The sequence below is a fragment of the Neolamprologus brichardi genome, chromosome 18 (genome assembly GCF_056152115.1).
Source record: "Neolamprologus brichardi isolate AB-2024 chromosome 18, ASM5615211v1, whole genome shotgun sequence".
In the NCBI taxonomy this organism is placed as follows: domain Eukaryota; kingdom Metazoa; phylum Chordata; class Actinopteri; order Cichliformes; family Cichlidae; genus Neolamprologus; species Neolamprologus brichardi.
Window position 1 is genome coordinate 14,696,693 of NC_142121.1, and position 17,050 is coordinate 14,713,742.

At 38.4% G+C, this 17,050-nt stretch overlaps 2 protein-coding genes across 4 annotated transcripts; both read left to right on the plus strand.

Moving 5' to 3' along the window:
* Nucleotides 1–613: 613 nt before the first annotated feature.
* On the plus strand, nt 614–5,363 carry LOC102797355 (alpha-amylase-like). Its single transcript, XM_087831246.1, has 9 exons — nt 614–796; nt 1,404–1,550; nt 1,861–2,058; nt 2,942–3,172; nt 3,644–3,777; nt 4,074–4,296; nt 4,383–4,504; nt 4,638–4,763; nt 5,109–5,363. Exons 1-9 carry the CDS (start codon nt 629–631, stop codon nt 5,296–5,298), a joined length of 1,539 nt encoding a protein of 512 aa, XP_087687372.1. The 5' UTR covers nt 614–628; the 3' UTR covers nt 5,299–5,363.
* A 532-nt stretch (nt 5,364–5,895) lies between these two features.
* Nucleotides 5,896–15,176, plus strand: LOC148097704 (alpha-amylase-like). Of its 3 annotated transcripts, none has more exons than XM_087831584.1 (10): nt 5,896–5,976; nt 8,490–8,658; nt 9,228–9,374; nt 9,657–9,854; nt 10,776–11,006; nt 12,675–12,808; nt 13,617–13,839; nt 13,922–14,043; nt 14,175–14,300; nt 14,923–15,176. In XM_087831584.1, exons 2-10 carry the CDS (start codon nt 8,491–8,493, stop codon nt 15,110–15,112), a joined length of 1,539 nt encoding a protein of 512 aa, XP_087687710.1. In that variant the 5' UTR covers nt 5,896–5,976; nt 8,490; the 3' UTR covers nt 15,113–15,176. The 3 variants fall into 3 exon arrangements, with proteins under 3 accessions (XP_087687710.1, XP_087687709.1, XP_087687708.1); XM_087831583.1 differs by lacking the exon at nt 5,896–5,976 and adding an exon at nt 6,463–6,553 and having other exon boundaries at nt 8,488–8,658; XM_087831582.1 differs by lacking the exon at nt 5,896–5,976 and having other exon boundaries at nt 8,450–8,658.
* The last annotated feature ends 1,874 nt before the right edge of the window (nt 15,177–17,050 follow it).

A 17,050-nucleotide genomic window follows, 5' to 3' on the forward strand; every position in this document is an offset into this window, starting at 1 on the left:
TGCTTTGAACTTGGCATATTAGCGTGTCCCTATACGAATGTGGAAAGATAAGCAACGTATTGCAAATTCCATGATTTTGGATATCATAAAGGTTGAACAAGGAACCATAATTCATATGTGATATATGTGATTTTTTTTTATAGTTAATTATACTTAACACTGATATGAATAGAATCAGGTATATAAAAAAAGTATGTGTACGTTTAACCGGTATAATAAATAAGAAAATATCCATGCAATGATTCTGTCTGTATGAGTCAGCCCGAAGACAAACTAGTGACCTGTCCAGTGTGCACTGTACCCCTGGCCCTATGACAGTTTGGATAGGCTCCAGCACCATGTGACCCCGAAATTGGATAAGAAAGAGAAAATTGTGTTAAACGGACAGGTATTATGTGCGCCTTGTGTTTGCCTTTCTAATCTTGCCTCAAAGATTAACCCACCCCATCCCCCCTTTTTTCCTTGCTTTAAAATATGCAGGAAAGTGTGATAAAAACGCACCTGTTTGATTTTCACATTGATATATGACAGTCTTTCATTGGCCTAGAAAAGGAAAAAGCCAGTATAAATACTTTAAATGCACTTTGGCAGAGTGTGACTGTTTTTTGTTTTCTCATCGATCAAAGGCATGAAGTTGTTCATCCTGGTGGCTCTGTTCGGGCTTGGCCTTGCCCAGCACAACCCCCAATTCAAGAATGGAAGGACTGCCATCGTCCACCTGTTTGAATGGCGTTGGGCTGACATTGCTCAAGAGTGTGAACGCTTCTTGGGTCCCAAAGGCTTTGGCGGAGTTCAGGTATGTATAGCTATATATCACATGTAGCTTCTAGATAGGTAGGATAATCCTCTGTCTTCCTGCATTCTTTTACTACTTGAAAACAATGTGAATGAATGAATTAAACAATGAATGCATTAATGCATTATCACACTGATTACACAATACAGCCTACCTTTTGAGGTGTTGGAAGTTCAGCACGCACACTTCATGGAACTTCATGGTATTTTCCATTCTCATTAGTATTATATCTAAAATTCTATTTTCACACACTTTACTCAATTCAGTTTTTACTCACTACTATTGACACATTATGTCTTTAGAAAAGTATTGATTGACAAAAAAAAAACTAAATTTGTATGATTAGACACAGATTTGGCGCTTCCACACCAGTTTCAATAGCATGGCCAGGTTTATAATTTTAAACTTTAGAAAGCTTTTCCAGGTCATGATTTTGTCACAAGAAAAATCAAAACTACTTTTTGTGATAAACTGTGTGCTGACCATCAACAGTAGAATCAGATTAACCTATTTAACACAAGCCTCCACCTACATAGTTCTATTTAATACAATTATAACATGGTTTTTGTTTCTTGTGGGGTTTGTTTGTTTTTTCTATGCTCCTCAGATCTCTCCTCCAAATGAACACATTGTGTTGGGCATTCCCTTCAGGCCCTGGTATCAAAGATATCAGCCAGTCAGCTACAACCTCTGCTCAAGATCTGGCAGTGAGGCAGAACTAAAAGACATGATCACCCGATGCAACAAAGTTGGGGTAAACTAAATTACAGTTGTCATTATATGATAAGCATTGCAGACTTCAGGTTTCTTAATTTTACAGAATTGTGGTCATCTGCAACCTCTTGCATAACAAAAGGTTATTACCAGTTTTTGTTATGACACTTTTTGGAACATTATAGAATCAGTACCTGGCAGTTTAGGTGATATAATAAATATCAACAATTTAACAAATGTATTTTATTTGAACCTAACATTTAAAAAAAAAAAACACTAAAAATGATGAGGTTTAGAAACAGAATTTGATTTTGTGCACTGCACCCTCAACAATATATATATCCCAAAAGGTTAACATCTATGTGGATGCTGTCATCAACCACATGTGTGGATCTGGTGGTGGAACAGGAACCCACTCTTCATGTGGAAGCTGGTTTGACGCTAGCAATGAAGACTTCCCCAGTGTCCCGTATTCCCACTTGGACTTCAATGACTATAAATGCAAGACTGGGAGTGGTGAAATTGAGAACTATGGTGATATATATCAGGTAAGAAATGTCACTCAACAAAACAAAATTTTTGTTGCTTCTGACAGCACTGGCAAGAGCTTACTTACTATCTTATTATAATACATAAAATCTCTGCCTTTCTCTTGTCTATCACTGGTTTTATACCATATTGCAATAGCTTTAAATATTTTTTTCTTATGTTGTTAAGATATGTCATCCTAAGTGTATATTTTGTGGTCACTTATCATGGCCATGTACGTCTATATTCTCTTTCTATTACAGCATCATTCATCAATTTTGACTTCATCTTTTATTTGTCTGTTACCAAATATTCCAATTTTTGTTTGGCTATAACTTTCCCAAAATATATCACCAATTTCTTTTAATCTATAATTTTGCTTCTATTCAGGAACCACCTATTTTCCCAAATATAAATTCATTTAATTAAAAAACAAAACAAACACTACTAACAGTTTAGGTCCTATCGCTGAATCCTGTAGTACCATATAAGAAACCTTTCATAAATCAGAGATCTCCTTATTTCTTTGTAGGTACTTATCATTAATGTAAATATTTTTATCCCCCTAATACCACAGTCTACTATAATCAACCACGGCATATAACATGTTGTTCGTTGCTTTTCATGTTTCTGCTGCTGAAATGGATCTTTTTTATTCTGAAGCCATACTCATAGTCACTCAGTAATTTGTATTCCTTTTACTTTTTTTAATCAAATTATCAACCTAATTATACATAGATTCCAGTCCAGTGTAAACAATTTTATTCTTCAGCTTTTCAGCAGTATTTCGTTTTCATTAGCACCTTCAAATAGAAAGCAGTGCAAATTTGTGTGGATAATGTCTCCATGCATACTATAGTTGCTTCTTAGCTGCACAACCTGAATAAATATTAACTGTTCTAGGTACGTGACTGCCGTCTGGTGGGTCTGCTGGATCTTGCCCTGGAGAAAGACTATGTTAGGGGCAAAGTGGCCGAGTACATGAACAAGCTGATTAACATGGGTGTGGCTGGATTCAGAGTGGATGGCTGCAAACACATGTGGCCTGGTGATCTGAGCATTGTCTATGGTCGTCTGAACAACCTTAACACCCAGTGGTTCCCCAGTGGCTCCAGACCTTTCATCTATCAGGAGGTGAGTTTTTCTGGACAAACTGTATCTAGGGCAGCCATCAGACAGGATGGAATAACAGCATATACAAATCAAACAATCTTGCAAAATACATGAACATTACTATTTAGCAAGCAAAAGAAAAATAGTCAATAGTATAAAATGTTCAAGCTTGTTTTCTTTGTATTATTGTAGGGTCTTTACCTAACAATATAAAATGTCTTGAGGTAACTGTTGTTTCGATTTGGTGCTGTATAAATATAACTTAATTGAACTGAGATGATCTGAAAAGTAAGCTGCAGTTACAGAGGCACACTATAAATATCATGTCTTTCTTTCCTACTAAAAGCTGAACAGCATATACATGTTACTTCATGCTACAAATAGTGTAGAGATTTCATTTATTTACACCGTTGCTAGTTAAAAACTTTAAATGATATGAATTTTGAACTTAATCAGCTTTCTAAAGTATAAATTTTCCTCTTTTCCCTCTAGGTTATTGATCTGGGCGGTGAGCCTATAACAGCTAATGAGTATGTCCACCTTGGAAGAGTGACTGAGTTTAAATATGGTGCCAAACTGGGAAACATATTCAGAAAGTGGAACAATGAGAAGCTTTGTTATACCAAGTATGTGTCGTTGCCCCTCATGTCACTAAATGAAGTATTACACATGTGTGTATGTATATGTGTGTGTGTGTGTGTGTGTGTGTATGTATATATATATATATATATATATATATATATATATACACACACACAAATATGTATATATATATATATATATATATATATATATATATATATATATATATATATATATACACACACATATGTGTGTATGTGTGTTTCATTTTTTACATTTATTTTGCTGTAAATTTGCTGTAATAATAAAATTAATTTCTAATTTGTTTTGATGTATTTAGGAACTGGGGAGAAGGATGGGGTTTCATGGCTAATGGTAATGCTGTCGTTTTCACTGACAATCATGATAATCAGAGAGGTAGTGGTGCTGGCGGTGCATCCATCCTTACATTCTGGGACCCCAGGCTCTACAAGATGGCTGTTGGTTTCATGCTTGCCCACCCTTACGGTGTAACTAGGGTCATGTCTAGCTATCGCTGGGACCGAAACTTTGTAAATGGAAAAGTATGTTCTCTCCTAATGGAAAAAAATGCAATGCTTAGTATGTATTAGAGAGTTTTTTGTTGAATATATCCATCCATGTGGCACAGGATCAGAATTACTGGATTGGACCCCCCAGCAGTGGTGATGGATCAACTAAGCCTGTTCTTATCAATCCTGATCAGACCTGTGGGAATGGATGGGTTTGTGAGCATAGATGGCGTCAGATCACGTAAGTCACTCAGAAATTAAGAGAAAGCAAGCATCTGACATCATGCAGAACAAAATCCAGTTCTTCTTTGTCATCTGGACTATAACAATCTATAGGCATCACATGATAACATTTTGTCCTGTCTTCTTTCTAGTAACATGGTCATTTTCCGTAATGTGGTCAATGGACAGCCTCACTCCAACTGGTGGGACAACCAGGGCAATCAGGTTGCCTTTGGCCGTGGTAACCGTGGTTTCATCATTTTTAACAATGATGACTGGTAAGGATATTTTTCTCCAAAGACTTTGTGTGTGACTGTTTCCTAAAACTGTACAGTTTCACAAAAAACAGACTATTTGAGAGCACATCAAAATATAGCTAATATGAACATCATTCACCAATAACATTTACAATTTTGACATTAAATGTATTCCAGAACTACAAAAAAGCTTACTTTTTTGTAGTTCTGGAATGAGCAGTATCAGTTGTGTACAGGAAATTACACTATTAATACAGAAAATTACACTAAATTTAATTTTTGGTGTTACTCCCAACCAAGCATTACAGTTTAATTGTGGCACTGCTGTGGCTTTAAAATTAAGCTGACCTTTATTTTCCATTTCAGGGACCTGAATGTCACCCTGAACACAGGCTTGCCTGGTGGCACCTACTGTGATGTAATTTCTGGTCAAAAGGAAGGAAGCAAATGTACTGGAAAGCAGGTTACTGTTGGTAGTGATGGCCGTGCCCACTTTTCGATCAGTAACAAAGATGAGGACCCCTTCATTGCTATACATGCTGATTCTAAACTGTAAATCCATAATAAAATAAATGCATCTTCCAAATAAATCTTTCACATTCAAATAAAGCATACTGTTGAAAGAGAAGATTTTTTTTGTCCTTTTTAACATATTTATTTAAATTAAATAAGCACACACAACAGTTTGAATACATTATCAAATACTGGAAAAACTTATGTGTGACCAAGTTTGCATAATATATAACGTGGCATTGTGTATTTGAATGTATATGTAATGTATTTATACATTTAAATTGTATGTCAAAAGAGAAAATAAGAATTTTATGCTTGTCTGATAGATTGATTATTTGTTGAAGTTCATAATGGAGTAAAAAGTTGTGGTTAAAAGTTAATGTATTATTCAATTTATTTCAAATATGTAAATGTATAAACAAGGGTAAAAGAAGTCCCATTAAGAGACGTAATGTAACACAGGCTAAAACAGTTAAAAGAGTTCATGACTATGTTCAACCGGATAATAATTCTTAATGTGACTACAACCTGTGTAAAATTCAATCTGTGATCTACTTGTCGAGCCTGGGGAATAATCCATGTGATTTAGTGATCATGATTGATTAGTTATGCCTGCCGTTGCCGGAAGGGGGAGCTCTGGCCACGATGTCTCATTCGCAATGAAGCTGCTGAAAGAGAAGCATTGTGTCTGAGTGTCGTCATTGACTTATCCCCTTTTCAGGTAATAATTGAGCAATTCTGCTTTTGGACTTTACAAACATGTATGTTGAGTTGTACTGACCGTGTTTCCAAATGTACCAAGAGGATACTAGGAATATTTAGATGATCTGTATTAACTGTGTTGTTAGGATAAGCTATAAGCAGCTAGCTAAGCTAAGCGCTCTGTTGGTGGCTAGCATGAAGCATTATCGTGCCAGACTGTGTATGAAACATACATTGTGTGCATTTTGCATTTGATCTGGGCAAAGAACATGTTTATTTTGTGTGAAGGGACAAATGCCTATTAGTATTTTTATATGAATATTTTGTTTATTTTCTGTACATTTCAGTTCAATGATCTAAGTTTGTTTATTGATTCATAATCTGTTTTTGTAAATTCTTACATTCAATTTAATCTGTAACTTAAAGGAAAGAAAACAGTCTGGAGATATATTGTCTTACAATTAACAGAGACTGTACAGTGTTATTAAGATGTTTAATACTTTTGTATGTATGTTTATATTTCTGAATCATTCGCAATGAAGCTGCTGAAAGAGAAGCATTGTGTCTGAGCGTCGTCATTGACTTATCCCCTTTTCAGCCCCTTTTCAGGGTGTAACACTTGCAATTTATTTTGAACTTGTATTTTAACAAAATAAGAACAATTAAGAGAAACTTTGTTGAAGCCATGAAGCTAAAGCACACTTATATGAAAAAAAAAAAAGTAATGAAGCTCGACACAGCTGCATTCACTGACAAATTATTTGACTTTGAATAAATAAACTAGAGAGAAACTAGGGCCTCCTTCTGATATGACATGCTTCACCCAGGAGGTGCTGAGGTGGCATTCGAATCAGTGCCCCAACCCCCCCAAAAAAACAAGAAAAAAAAAACCCAGTGGAACACCAAACAGAACAGAATGGTACAGACACAAGATAGTATTGGGCGCCGTTTGTAAACATTTTTCCACATTTAGCTCAAAACCTTACAAAAACATGTTTTTTCGAGTCTTTTTTTTTTTTTTTTTTACAACATTTAGTAAAATATTTGTAACTTTTCATATTTAAAACACAATTTTAAATGTTAAATCTAAATGTTAAATATTAAATCTAAATATTATATTTAAATCTAAATGTTAAATCTAAATATTATATTTAAATCTAAATGTTAAATGCTGACTCTAAGTGTTACAGGAAACTAAATATTTTGCTAAATTTATTGTACGGATCAACGGAAATCCAAAAATAAAAGCTTTACGAAAACCTCCAGTAGTGATGTGCGATACCACTGATTTCCTTTCCGATCCGACACCAAGTAAAATTCAGGGTGGTATCGACAATACTGATCCGATACCGATACTTTGTACAAATAATTATGCACATTTCCATGTTTTACATTTTTGCGTAAAATAAATACTGTTCAGTGTGTTTATTTTTCAAAAAGCAATAATCACACACTAGAAACACATAATAAAGAAAAACAAAAGAAAATCAAGATACACATAAGCAGTCTGAGACTCCCAAGTTCTTTGCAATACTGTGTGCACATTATATTTCTGTGGTTCCAGTCTGAAAAAATACATACAAAATCAATTCATAGGAAATGGAGTGTCTCTATTATTTTTCTTTTGGACACAGCTGCCTACCCTGTTAGGTTTATAGGTTTTGTAGCTAATTAATGTGGTAGGTTATTTGAGTGCACTGCAGTAGCTGTACAGCTACTGTAATATCTCTCTGGCCCGGTGTTTCCCAACCACTGTGCCGCGGCACATAGGTGTGCCATGACAAATGATCAGCTGCGCCGTCGAAGATTATGTGCAATAGACATAAATTTGAAATGAAATAGTCTGACCTGGGTCCTGGAGAAAATTCCGACCCAGATGAGGGCCCGAGCATGAGTAGTGGTCAGAAGAAAGCAAAAAACGTATACTGGGGACAAACTGAACTATTTCCGCTATACCTAGAGCACGGGAAAAAATTATCAATTTTTTTTTTTTGGTGTGGAAAATTTGTGGGTGATTTTTCCAAATTGGAAATATGTGCTGTGGCTGGGAAGGTTGGGAAACACTGCTCTAGCCAACTGTCAAGGACGGTCATACCATTATGTAATTACCTACATGTTTACGTTTCCATATTTTGGATTTTCAAATAAAATAAATGGTGTTCAGTGTGTTTACTTGGGAGTTAACAAATAACTCCCATCGTCACACACTAAAAACGCACAATTAAAGAAAAACTAAACAAAAACAAGCTACACAAAAACAGTGTGAGAATATCAAGGTATCTCCACGGTCCTTGTTTGAATAACCTTTTGGGTACTATGTGCCCCTTATATTTTTGTGGTTCCAGTCACAGAATTGTGTCACATCTTCTTCCATTCAGCTGATTAAAATGGAACCAGAGAATTGTGATAAAAATGCACCTGTTTCGTTTCCATGTTGATTTATCAGTCTCTCATTGGCCTGGGCGGGTATAAATACAGTTAATACACTGTGACGCAGTGTGACTGTGTTTTGTTTTTTTTGTCCACTGAAAGCATGAAGTTGTTCATCCTGGTAGCTCTCTTTGGGCTCAGCCTTGCCCAGCACAACCCAAACTTTAAGCATGGAAGGACTTCCATTGTCCACCTGTTTGAGTGGCGTTGGGCTGACATTGCTCAAGAGTGTGAACGCTTCTTGGGTCCCAAAGGTTTTGGTGGAGTTCAGGTATGTATAGCTGATATATAACTAAATTATTATTATTATTTTTAAACTTATTTTCAAAAGAGTCCACCCCTTTGGACAAGATGCAGGAAATGGTTGCAAAATTACTACAGATGCAACTATAAAGATTACGAAAGATGAAAGCAGAATTGACGATGAAACAGTTCACAAAGTGATAACTACCACATACTAGAATTATCCAACCAGTAGAATTTACCCTGTTTGATTGTCACATGGACTAATTTGCATATTCTGATTGGAAGTGAACTGGAAATAGTGAGGGGTTTTTTGTTTCTTTGTTTTTTAAAGAGGCAGGTTTGGTGAGATTTGACCACAGGAGTTAAGATTTAAAACTTACTAAGTTCCTTAAAATCAAATCTGTTTGAACATGGCAAGTCAAATGTTTTTTTCTGTTGTGTAACAGTTTATGTTATACCAACGGATTTTTCCACTTACACTAGTATCAGTATAACGTCTTTAGTGACAATTTTAGTAACAATCTTCTATCAACATAATTAATTAATAAAATTATCATTCAGACTGTATTATGTTTGTGCTGATCTATTGCTCAGATCTCTCCTCCACATGAGCACGTTCTAGTGAGCGATCCATGGAGACCCTGGTGGCAGAGATACCAGCCAGTTAGCTACAAGCTCTGCTCAAGATCTGGCAGTGAGGCAGAACTGAAAGACATGATCACCAGATGCAACAAAGTTGGGGTAAACTAAATTACAGTTGTGACCGAGTCATAAGCATGAAAGGCCTATCTGCATTTGATTGCACATTGTAAATGACTATGATTATATAAACCAACAAGTTGGAAAATGAATATTGTAAAAACACTGACTGGCAATTAATAACAAAATAATTAAGATTGACAATTTACAAGACTGGATGTATTTGAACGTATTACGCAAGAAAAGTCAAGGAAACTGCTAAGTTATTGGACACAAATTTTGATGTGGTGAACTGCATCCTCACCAATTATTATATCCCAATAGGTTAACATCTACGTAGACACCCTTATCAACCACATGTGTAAAACCTTCAGTGGAACGGGAACCCACTCCTCATGTGGAAGCTGGTTTGATGCTGGGAACAGAGACTTCCCCAGTGTCCCATATTCTTACTTGGACTTCAATGACCAAAAATGCAAGACTTCGAGTGGCAATATTGAGAACTATGGTGACAAATATCAGGTAAGAAATGTTATCAAGAAACAATGTGAGACATTTTTTTAGTAGAGGATATCCATCAATACTTATCCAAAAGTTGAATCTTTTACCAACTGTCTGAGTTAATCATTACTTCTTTCTGTTATTTTTTCGGTGGTATGATAGTGGGGGGTGGTAATGTACAAAAAGGGTGTAGGGTTAATCACAATGCTTTTAAAACGACATTTCACTAAGCAAAGAAACTTTTCTTTCTAATTCCAAACAACCTCTGAATACAGTTTTGAAATAGATTATTACTTGCTTTGTACATGATAAGTGTAGTATTAAGATCGATACAACTGGAACATTTTTAGGTGAGTAGTTTAATAAATATTAAAAAGGTTTACTACTTTTGTTGCTGTTTGTTTTTATTTTTTATTATTATTTTTATTTTTATTTTTGGGGGGGTCTTCAAAAACCCCACAAGGTGAGTGATATGAGGAGCTATTTGGCAACAAAACAATATAATTATTTTTGGTGATATAATTTTTTCTGCATAATTTGAAATCAGCTGTTGTGACAAAATGTATTTCCATTCATTCTTTCTATTAAAAGATAATTTATTTCTTTTACAGATTACACTGGTGATCTGAGATCTATAAGTTTTTGGGGTTTTTTTTGTTTTTTTTACAAAACACCTTTTATTCCTTGTCATCCATCACATATGATATGCACTATACTGCCAAAAGTAATTACTCACCGATCCAAATCAGTAAATTCAGATGTTCCTATCACTTCCGTGGCCACAGGTATTTAAAATCAGGCACATAGTCATGCAGGATGGTTGCATTCTGGAGCTCAGTGAATCCAGTGTGGTACCAAGATTGGATGCCACCAGTGCACCAAGTTCCACTGGTAAAATTTCTTCTTGGGTCCAAATGCTGAATAAAATATTAACTGTTACAGGTACGTGACTGTCGTCTGGATAATTTGCTGGATCTTGCCCTGGAGAAAGAATATGTTAGGGGTAAGGTGGCCGAGTACATGAACAAGCTTATTGACATAGGCGTGGCTGGATTCAGAATGGATGCCTGCAAGCACATGTGGCCTGGTGATCTGAGCGTTGTCTATGGTCGTCTGAAAAACCTTAACACCCAGTGGTTCCCCGGTGGCTCCAGACCTTTCATCTATCAGGAGGTAAGTTTTTAAAAAAAACATTTTGGTGAAATAAATATATACTTTAGCATGTTTTTCAGTTTTCATGAAATCGTAGGATTTGATAAGTCTTAGAGTTTACAAGTCCTTTATATGTGACTGAAATGTAGAACAGATCTTGGTTCATATTTTATCTTGCAGGACTGGAAAAGATGTAAACAAATAAGAACACTCTAGGTCCAGATGTAAATATTAATGTAATTATTATTTTGCAGAGACCAGAATAGCACTGTAACATGGTAAATGGCCTGTATTTGTATAGCGCTTTACTTAGTCCCTATGGACCCCAAAGCGCTTTACACTGCATTCAGTCATCCACCCATTCACACAGACATTCACACACTGGTGATGGCAGCTTTCCAGTTGCCAGCCAAACACATACCAACAACAACAATAACCCAGGAGTTAGCCCACACTTTAAGCCAGCTAGGCATGATCAGGTGCAAACACCTCCCCTGCAGTGGCACCGCAGACTGAGTGGGAGGGGAAATTGGCCTGGACCGATGCCCCTGCCCCAGCGACAGGGAGGTGTCCATTCAATTGGCCGCCCGCGTATTCAGTGGCAGCGGTGACAAGGTGGGTCTGAGGGCTGCGCTCGTATGTCCAGCGATGGCCCTGGAGATGGTCTGGGGACCACCCATGTGGCAAGCGGCGGCAGCTACGAGCCAAGGCTCACTGGCAGCTCGACAGGCAGAATACACGCAGGACCTAACCACGCACTCGCCTCTAGTGGAGATAGAACAGGTCCAGCCAGTGTGCTGGCCTCTGGTGTGGACCAGCCAGCACAGGTGACCACAGGCATAGCAGGACCCTCGCGCACCTCCACCTTCGGCTGCCGAGGTCACCCAGGCGCCTCGTCTTACACCTCCAGCTGCCGAGGTCCTCCACACACCTTGTCCTCCATCTCCCGCTTGTCTTGTATGTCTTTCTGCCGAGATGCCATGCACACCTCGACGTCCATCTCTAGCAGGAACAGGTGCAGGCCACAGCCAGGCACCTGCCGCTCTCTCCCGAGGAATGGTGACAGGTAGGCTGGCTGTGTCCTGGTTGGCCTCACCCTGGGGGCCTGCACGGGCGCTGGAACAGTCCGGACCTATGTTCCCATGCATTGCGTGGCCACCAGCTCGGCTACCATTTGGGTCAGCTTCTTTCCTTGCTGGCCCAGTCCTGGGTCTGCTGCGGCCCCTTCTTGGGTTTTGGCACCACTGTAACATAACCAATGCAGACCCGATGATGTTCGCATGCTTTTCAGCATCTCGATATTAACACTCAAGTTGCTGCTGGCTGTTGCAAACACACACAGCTGCAGCTTTCCAGTTGCCAGCTGAACACATACCAACTACAACAATAACGCAGGAGTTAGCCCACACTTTAAACCGGTGAGGGGTAATTGGGGATGCCACTCAGGTGAGTCTGCCTAAACTGCAGCAGCACCGCAGCCCATGCTTCACCACAAGCACAAAATAAGAATCTGTACAAATAGACGCCATCATCTGGCATTGTTCTTTCTTTTTTTTTTCTTTACTAAAATATGTGACGGTTTGAAACGTATACGGTTCTTGCAATAACATCATTAGATAATTTAGTACTACTTATTTAAACCCTTCTCACTTTTCAGACTATAGTATCAGTTTTTTCTTTTCGCTCTAGGTTATTGATCTGGGAGGTGAGGCTATTTCATCCAATGAGTATGTCAGCCTTGGAAGAGTGACTGAGTTTAAATATGGTGCCAAACTGGGAGAGGTCTTCAGAAAGTGGAACAACCAGAAGCTTTCCTACACTAAGTATGTGTTGTTTCTACTGGTATATCTAAGGAAAATATTACACAATTTAATAGAAAAGGGGTTTTTTTGTTGCTTTTTTTTTTTTTTTTAGATATAACAGAGATATGTCATTCTTAACAATGCTCTTTGTAAAGGAAAAACAAACTCATAGAAACTACTATAAATGTGCAGGGGCCAGCCAATTGGTTTTAAGTTAAGTTAAAGTCAAATGCACATCCATCATATGTTGACTTTTTGAGAAGCAGAATTTTACAGGAGGGAAATTTTGCTTTACCATGTATAGGATACATCCATTTCAAGTATTAATGGACTCTCAGTTAATGTCAGACCATAACCCATCAGCTGGCTGGCTTGCCGATAAACCCAATAAAGTCATGTAGTGAATTATGGCCATAAATATCAAGAAATACTTGTTATATTAATCGTTGACACTCACCCCAACACCACTTTTATTTTATTTTTTGCTTTACCTTCATTACTTTTCCCCATGTCTTTTTCTTTCTGAAGTACACAAGTCCATTGGACAATGATCTATGTAATTCCTAGTTGAATTATTTTCTTCTTATTAGATTAGAATGCTTGGCATGTCTTTTTCACTTCTTTTGTTGTTTGATCCTCCATGGCTGCTCCTAATCGAATGTAGAAAATTATCAAGATACCACGTTGCTTTGCAATAGCACTGCAAAAATTAGGCTTAAGTGTGGTTAGAGCAACCAGTGCAAACTCTATCTTAAATACTGGTCTGAACACAGACTTAGTTAAGATCAACTATAATAAAATGCATTTCTTTTTTCTTTGCTGTGTTTAGGAACTGGGGAGAAGGATGGGGTTTCATGGCTAACGGGAATGCTCTCGTCTTCACTGACAACCATGATAACCAGAGAGGCCATGGTGCTGGCGGTGCATCCATCCTTACATTCTGGGACCCCAGGCTCTACAAGATGGCTGTTGCTTACATGCTTGCCCACCCTTACGGTGTAACCAGGGTCATGTCTAGCTATCGGTGGGACCGCAACATTGTAAACGGACAAGTATGTTCACAAGTATAATGCAATATTTAGTGTGTATCAGACACTTTTTTGTAGAATGTGTTCATTAATGCTTGTATTATAGGATAAGAATGACTGGATTGGACCCCCCAGCAATGGTGATGGGTCAACCAAGCCTGTTACTATCAACTCTGACCAGACCTGTGGGAATGGATGGGTTTGTGAGCATAGATGGCGTCAGATCACGTAAGTCCACAGAAATCAGTAGAAAGCACACTGACCTTATGCAAATTCACATTGTTCTGCTTTGTCAGCTAGACCATCAAAACTGTAGACATCATGTATTATGATTGTAATTTGTCCTTTCTCCTATTTAGTAACATGGTCACTTTCCGTAATGTGGTCAATGGACAGCCTCACTCCAACTGGTGGGACAACCAGGGCAACCAGGTTGCCTTTGGGCGTGGTAACCATGGTTTCATTGTTTTTAACAATGAGGACTGGTAAGGATTATGTTCTCTTTGTTTGTGTGTGTGTAATTTAAAAAAGCTTAGTTCAAAAATGTCTGTAGTTTTTTAAGCCTTTATTTCTTTTATTAGAAATGGAATTCTGTTTCATAAAGAGCACTATTAATTATATATAAAAATAAATAAAAACTACTACAACAACTACTACACTACTACCACAATAATAATAATAATAATATTAATAATAAGTATTATTATATAATTATTAGTTATTATATAATTATTATTATAGGATCTATATAATTACCATATTATCCACAAAATACATCCGGAAATGAAATGTCTATAAAGTACACTTTTGCTGTTACTCCAAACCAGCACTGTATTATTTTGGTAGCAGATGGACTGCTGAGTCAGTAAAACTCTCTCAACAGGGAATGAGAAAAATGAACTGCATCCCTTTTTATTTATGTTCTTTTTCTTTTTTTTTCTTTTTTTTTTACCAGATATGTAATGCCTTCCTTTGCCCAAGTGGTATTATATTGCTTCATATTTGTTTTATTGTCTTGAAAGCAGAATAAATATGAGAAAGCAATGGAGTTTAATTATGGCACTCTTACGACTTTAACACTGGGTTGATCTTTATTTTCGCTTTCAGGGACCTGAATGTCACCCTGAACACAGGCTTGCCTGGTGGCACCTACTGTGATGTCATCTCTGGTCAGAAGGAAGGAAGCAGATGCACTGGGAAGCAGGTCAGCGTTGGTGGTGATGGCCGTGCCACCTTCTCGATCAGTGGCAAAGATGAGGACCCCTTCATCGCTATCCATGCAGATTCTAAGCTGTAAATCCCAGAAATATGACTTCAAATGAATTTTTAAAATTCAAATAAAGCTTATTTTAAAAACTGAAGATGCTCTTTGTCATTTTTGACATAATATTTTGTTTATATTTACATAATAGATTGACATGTAAATACACTTCACACGTCATCTGAATACTTGCAACTTAAAGTGTAATGTACTCTACACACAGAATATGTTCATTTGTAATAGTCATCACAGTGTGAATTAAAACCCACTCATAATATTTAGTCACAATGTATTAAATAAATACATTGTGACATAAAAAAAATCTCATAACAATGGTGGTCCTAAGATAAAGTAATGATACATTTTTATTTTTTCTTTCCCTTGTGGGTGGGATGAGCTGCAGTACTTCACTCACATTTCATAATTATTGGGGGGGGGGGGGCGTTATATCCATTTAGTACAATAGCATAGACAATGTTAAACCCTAAAAGGGGGATACATCAATCAGTCTCAGACACGATCTCTTCTCTTTCAGCAGCTTCATTCCGAATGATGTAGAAATATAGACATACAAATTCCCAAACTGGGAACTGTCTTCAGAAAGTGGAACAATGAGAGAATGTCTTTCACCAAGTATGTGTTGTTTCTACTGGTGTGCCTAAATTAAGTGTCAGATTGTTCTAATTATTTAGATAAGGTGATAAGAACATCCTATTTTCTAAGTAGAAAACTGATTTAAATACCACGGTAATAATGAATGAACCAGTGTTGGACTGGTAATCTGGGCTAATGGGTCAATATAATTTTTGTCTTTTTTTTTGTCCGTTTGTTTGTTTGGTTTTTAAATAATCACGGGTTGTCACCTGGATCAACAATACCAGGGCCACTTTTTTTAGGCCCATTCCAGGCCTGGCATGGACTTTGCAACAACAGATCTTATACCTTGTTGTAGATAAGTTTAAGATAAGATAAGATGACTTTAATTAAAAGTCTAGCCTAGTTTCATTATGGGAACCATCTTGTTGGCATCAACTATGGCATTATGATGCCACCCATCCATCCATCCATCCATCCATCTTCATCCGCTTTATCCGGGGCCGGGTCGCGGAGGCAGCAGCCTAAGCAGAGAAGCCCAGACCACCCTCTCCCCAGCCACCTCCTCCAGCTTATCCGGGGGAACACCAAGGCGTTCCCAGGCCAGCCAAGAGATATAATCTCTCCAGCGTGTCCTGGGTGTGCCCCGGGGCCTCCTCCCGGTGGGACATGCCCGGAACACCAACCCCAGGAGGCGCCCAGGAGGCATCCCTGTCAGATGCCCGAACCACCTCAGCTGGCTCCTTTCAATGTGGAGGAGCAGCGGCTCTACTCTGAGCCCCTCCCGGATGGCCGAACTTCTCACCCTATCACTAAGGGAGAGGCCAGCCACCCTTCGGAGGAAGCTCATTTCCGCCGCTTGTATCCGTGATCTCGTTCTTTCGGTCACTACCAACAGCTCGTGGGTAGGTGAGGGTAGGGACGTAGATCGACCGGTAAATTGAGAGCTTCGCTTTTACACTCAGCTCCCTCGTCACCACGACGGACCGGTGCAGCGTCCGCATCACTGCAGCCGCCGCACCAATCCGTCTGTCGATCTCCGGCTCCCTTCTCCTATCACTCGCGAACAAGACCCCGAGATACATGAACTCCTCCACTTGGGGCGGGAACTTATCCCCGACCCGGAGTGGGCACTCCACCCTTTTCCGGCTGAGAACCATGGCCTCAGATTTGGAGGTGCTAATCCTCATTCCCGCTGCTTCACACTCGGCTGCGAACCGCTCCAGTGCGAGCTGGAGGCCTTCACCCGATGAAGCCAACAGAACCACATCATCCGTGAAAAGCAGAGATGAGATTCTGAGGCCACTGAAGTGAAAGCCCTCCGCCACTTGACTGCGCCTAGAAATCCTGTCCATAAAAATTATGAACAGAATCAGTGAC

What these genes read in the sequence shown, in the direction of transcription:
- LOC148097704 (XM_087831584.1), top strand. Translation starts at nt 8,491, where the DNA reads ATGAAGTTGTTCATCCTGGTAGCTCTCTTTGGGCTCAGCCTTGCCCAG. An exon ending in AAGGTTTTGGTGGAGTTCAG is followed by an intron (nt 8,659 to 9,227) that starts GTATGTATAGCT and finishes TCTATTGCTCAG; the next exon opens with ATCTCTCCTCCACATGAGCA. An exon ending in CCAGATGCAACAAAGTTGGG is followed by an intron (nt 9,375 to 9,656) that starts GTAAACTAAATT and finishes ATATCCCAATAG; the next exon opens with GTTAACATCTACGTAGACAC.
- LOC102797355 (XM_087831246.1), top strand. Translation starts at nt 629, where the DNA reads ATGAAGTTGTTCATCCTGGTGGCTCTGTTCGGGCTTGGCCTTGCCCAG. An exon ending in GAGAAGCTTTGTTATACCAA is followed by an intron (nt 3,778 to 4,073) that starts GTATGTGTCGTT and finishes TGATGTATTTAG; the next exon opens with GAACTGGGGAGAAGGATGGG. An exon ending in ATTTTTAACAATGATGACTG is followed by an intron (nt 4,764 to 5,108) that starts GTAAGGATATTT and finishes TTTCCATTTCAG; the next exon opens with GGACCTGAATGTCACCCTGA.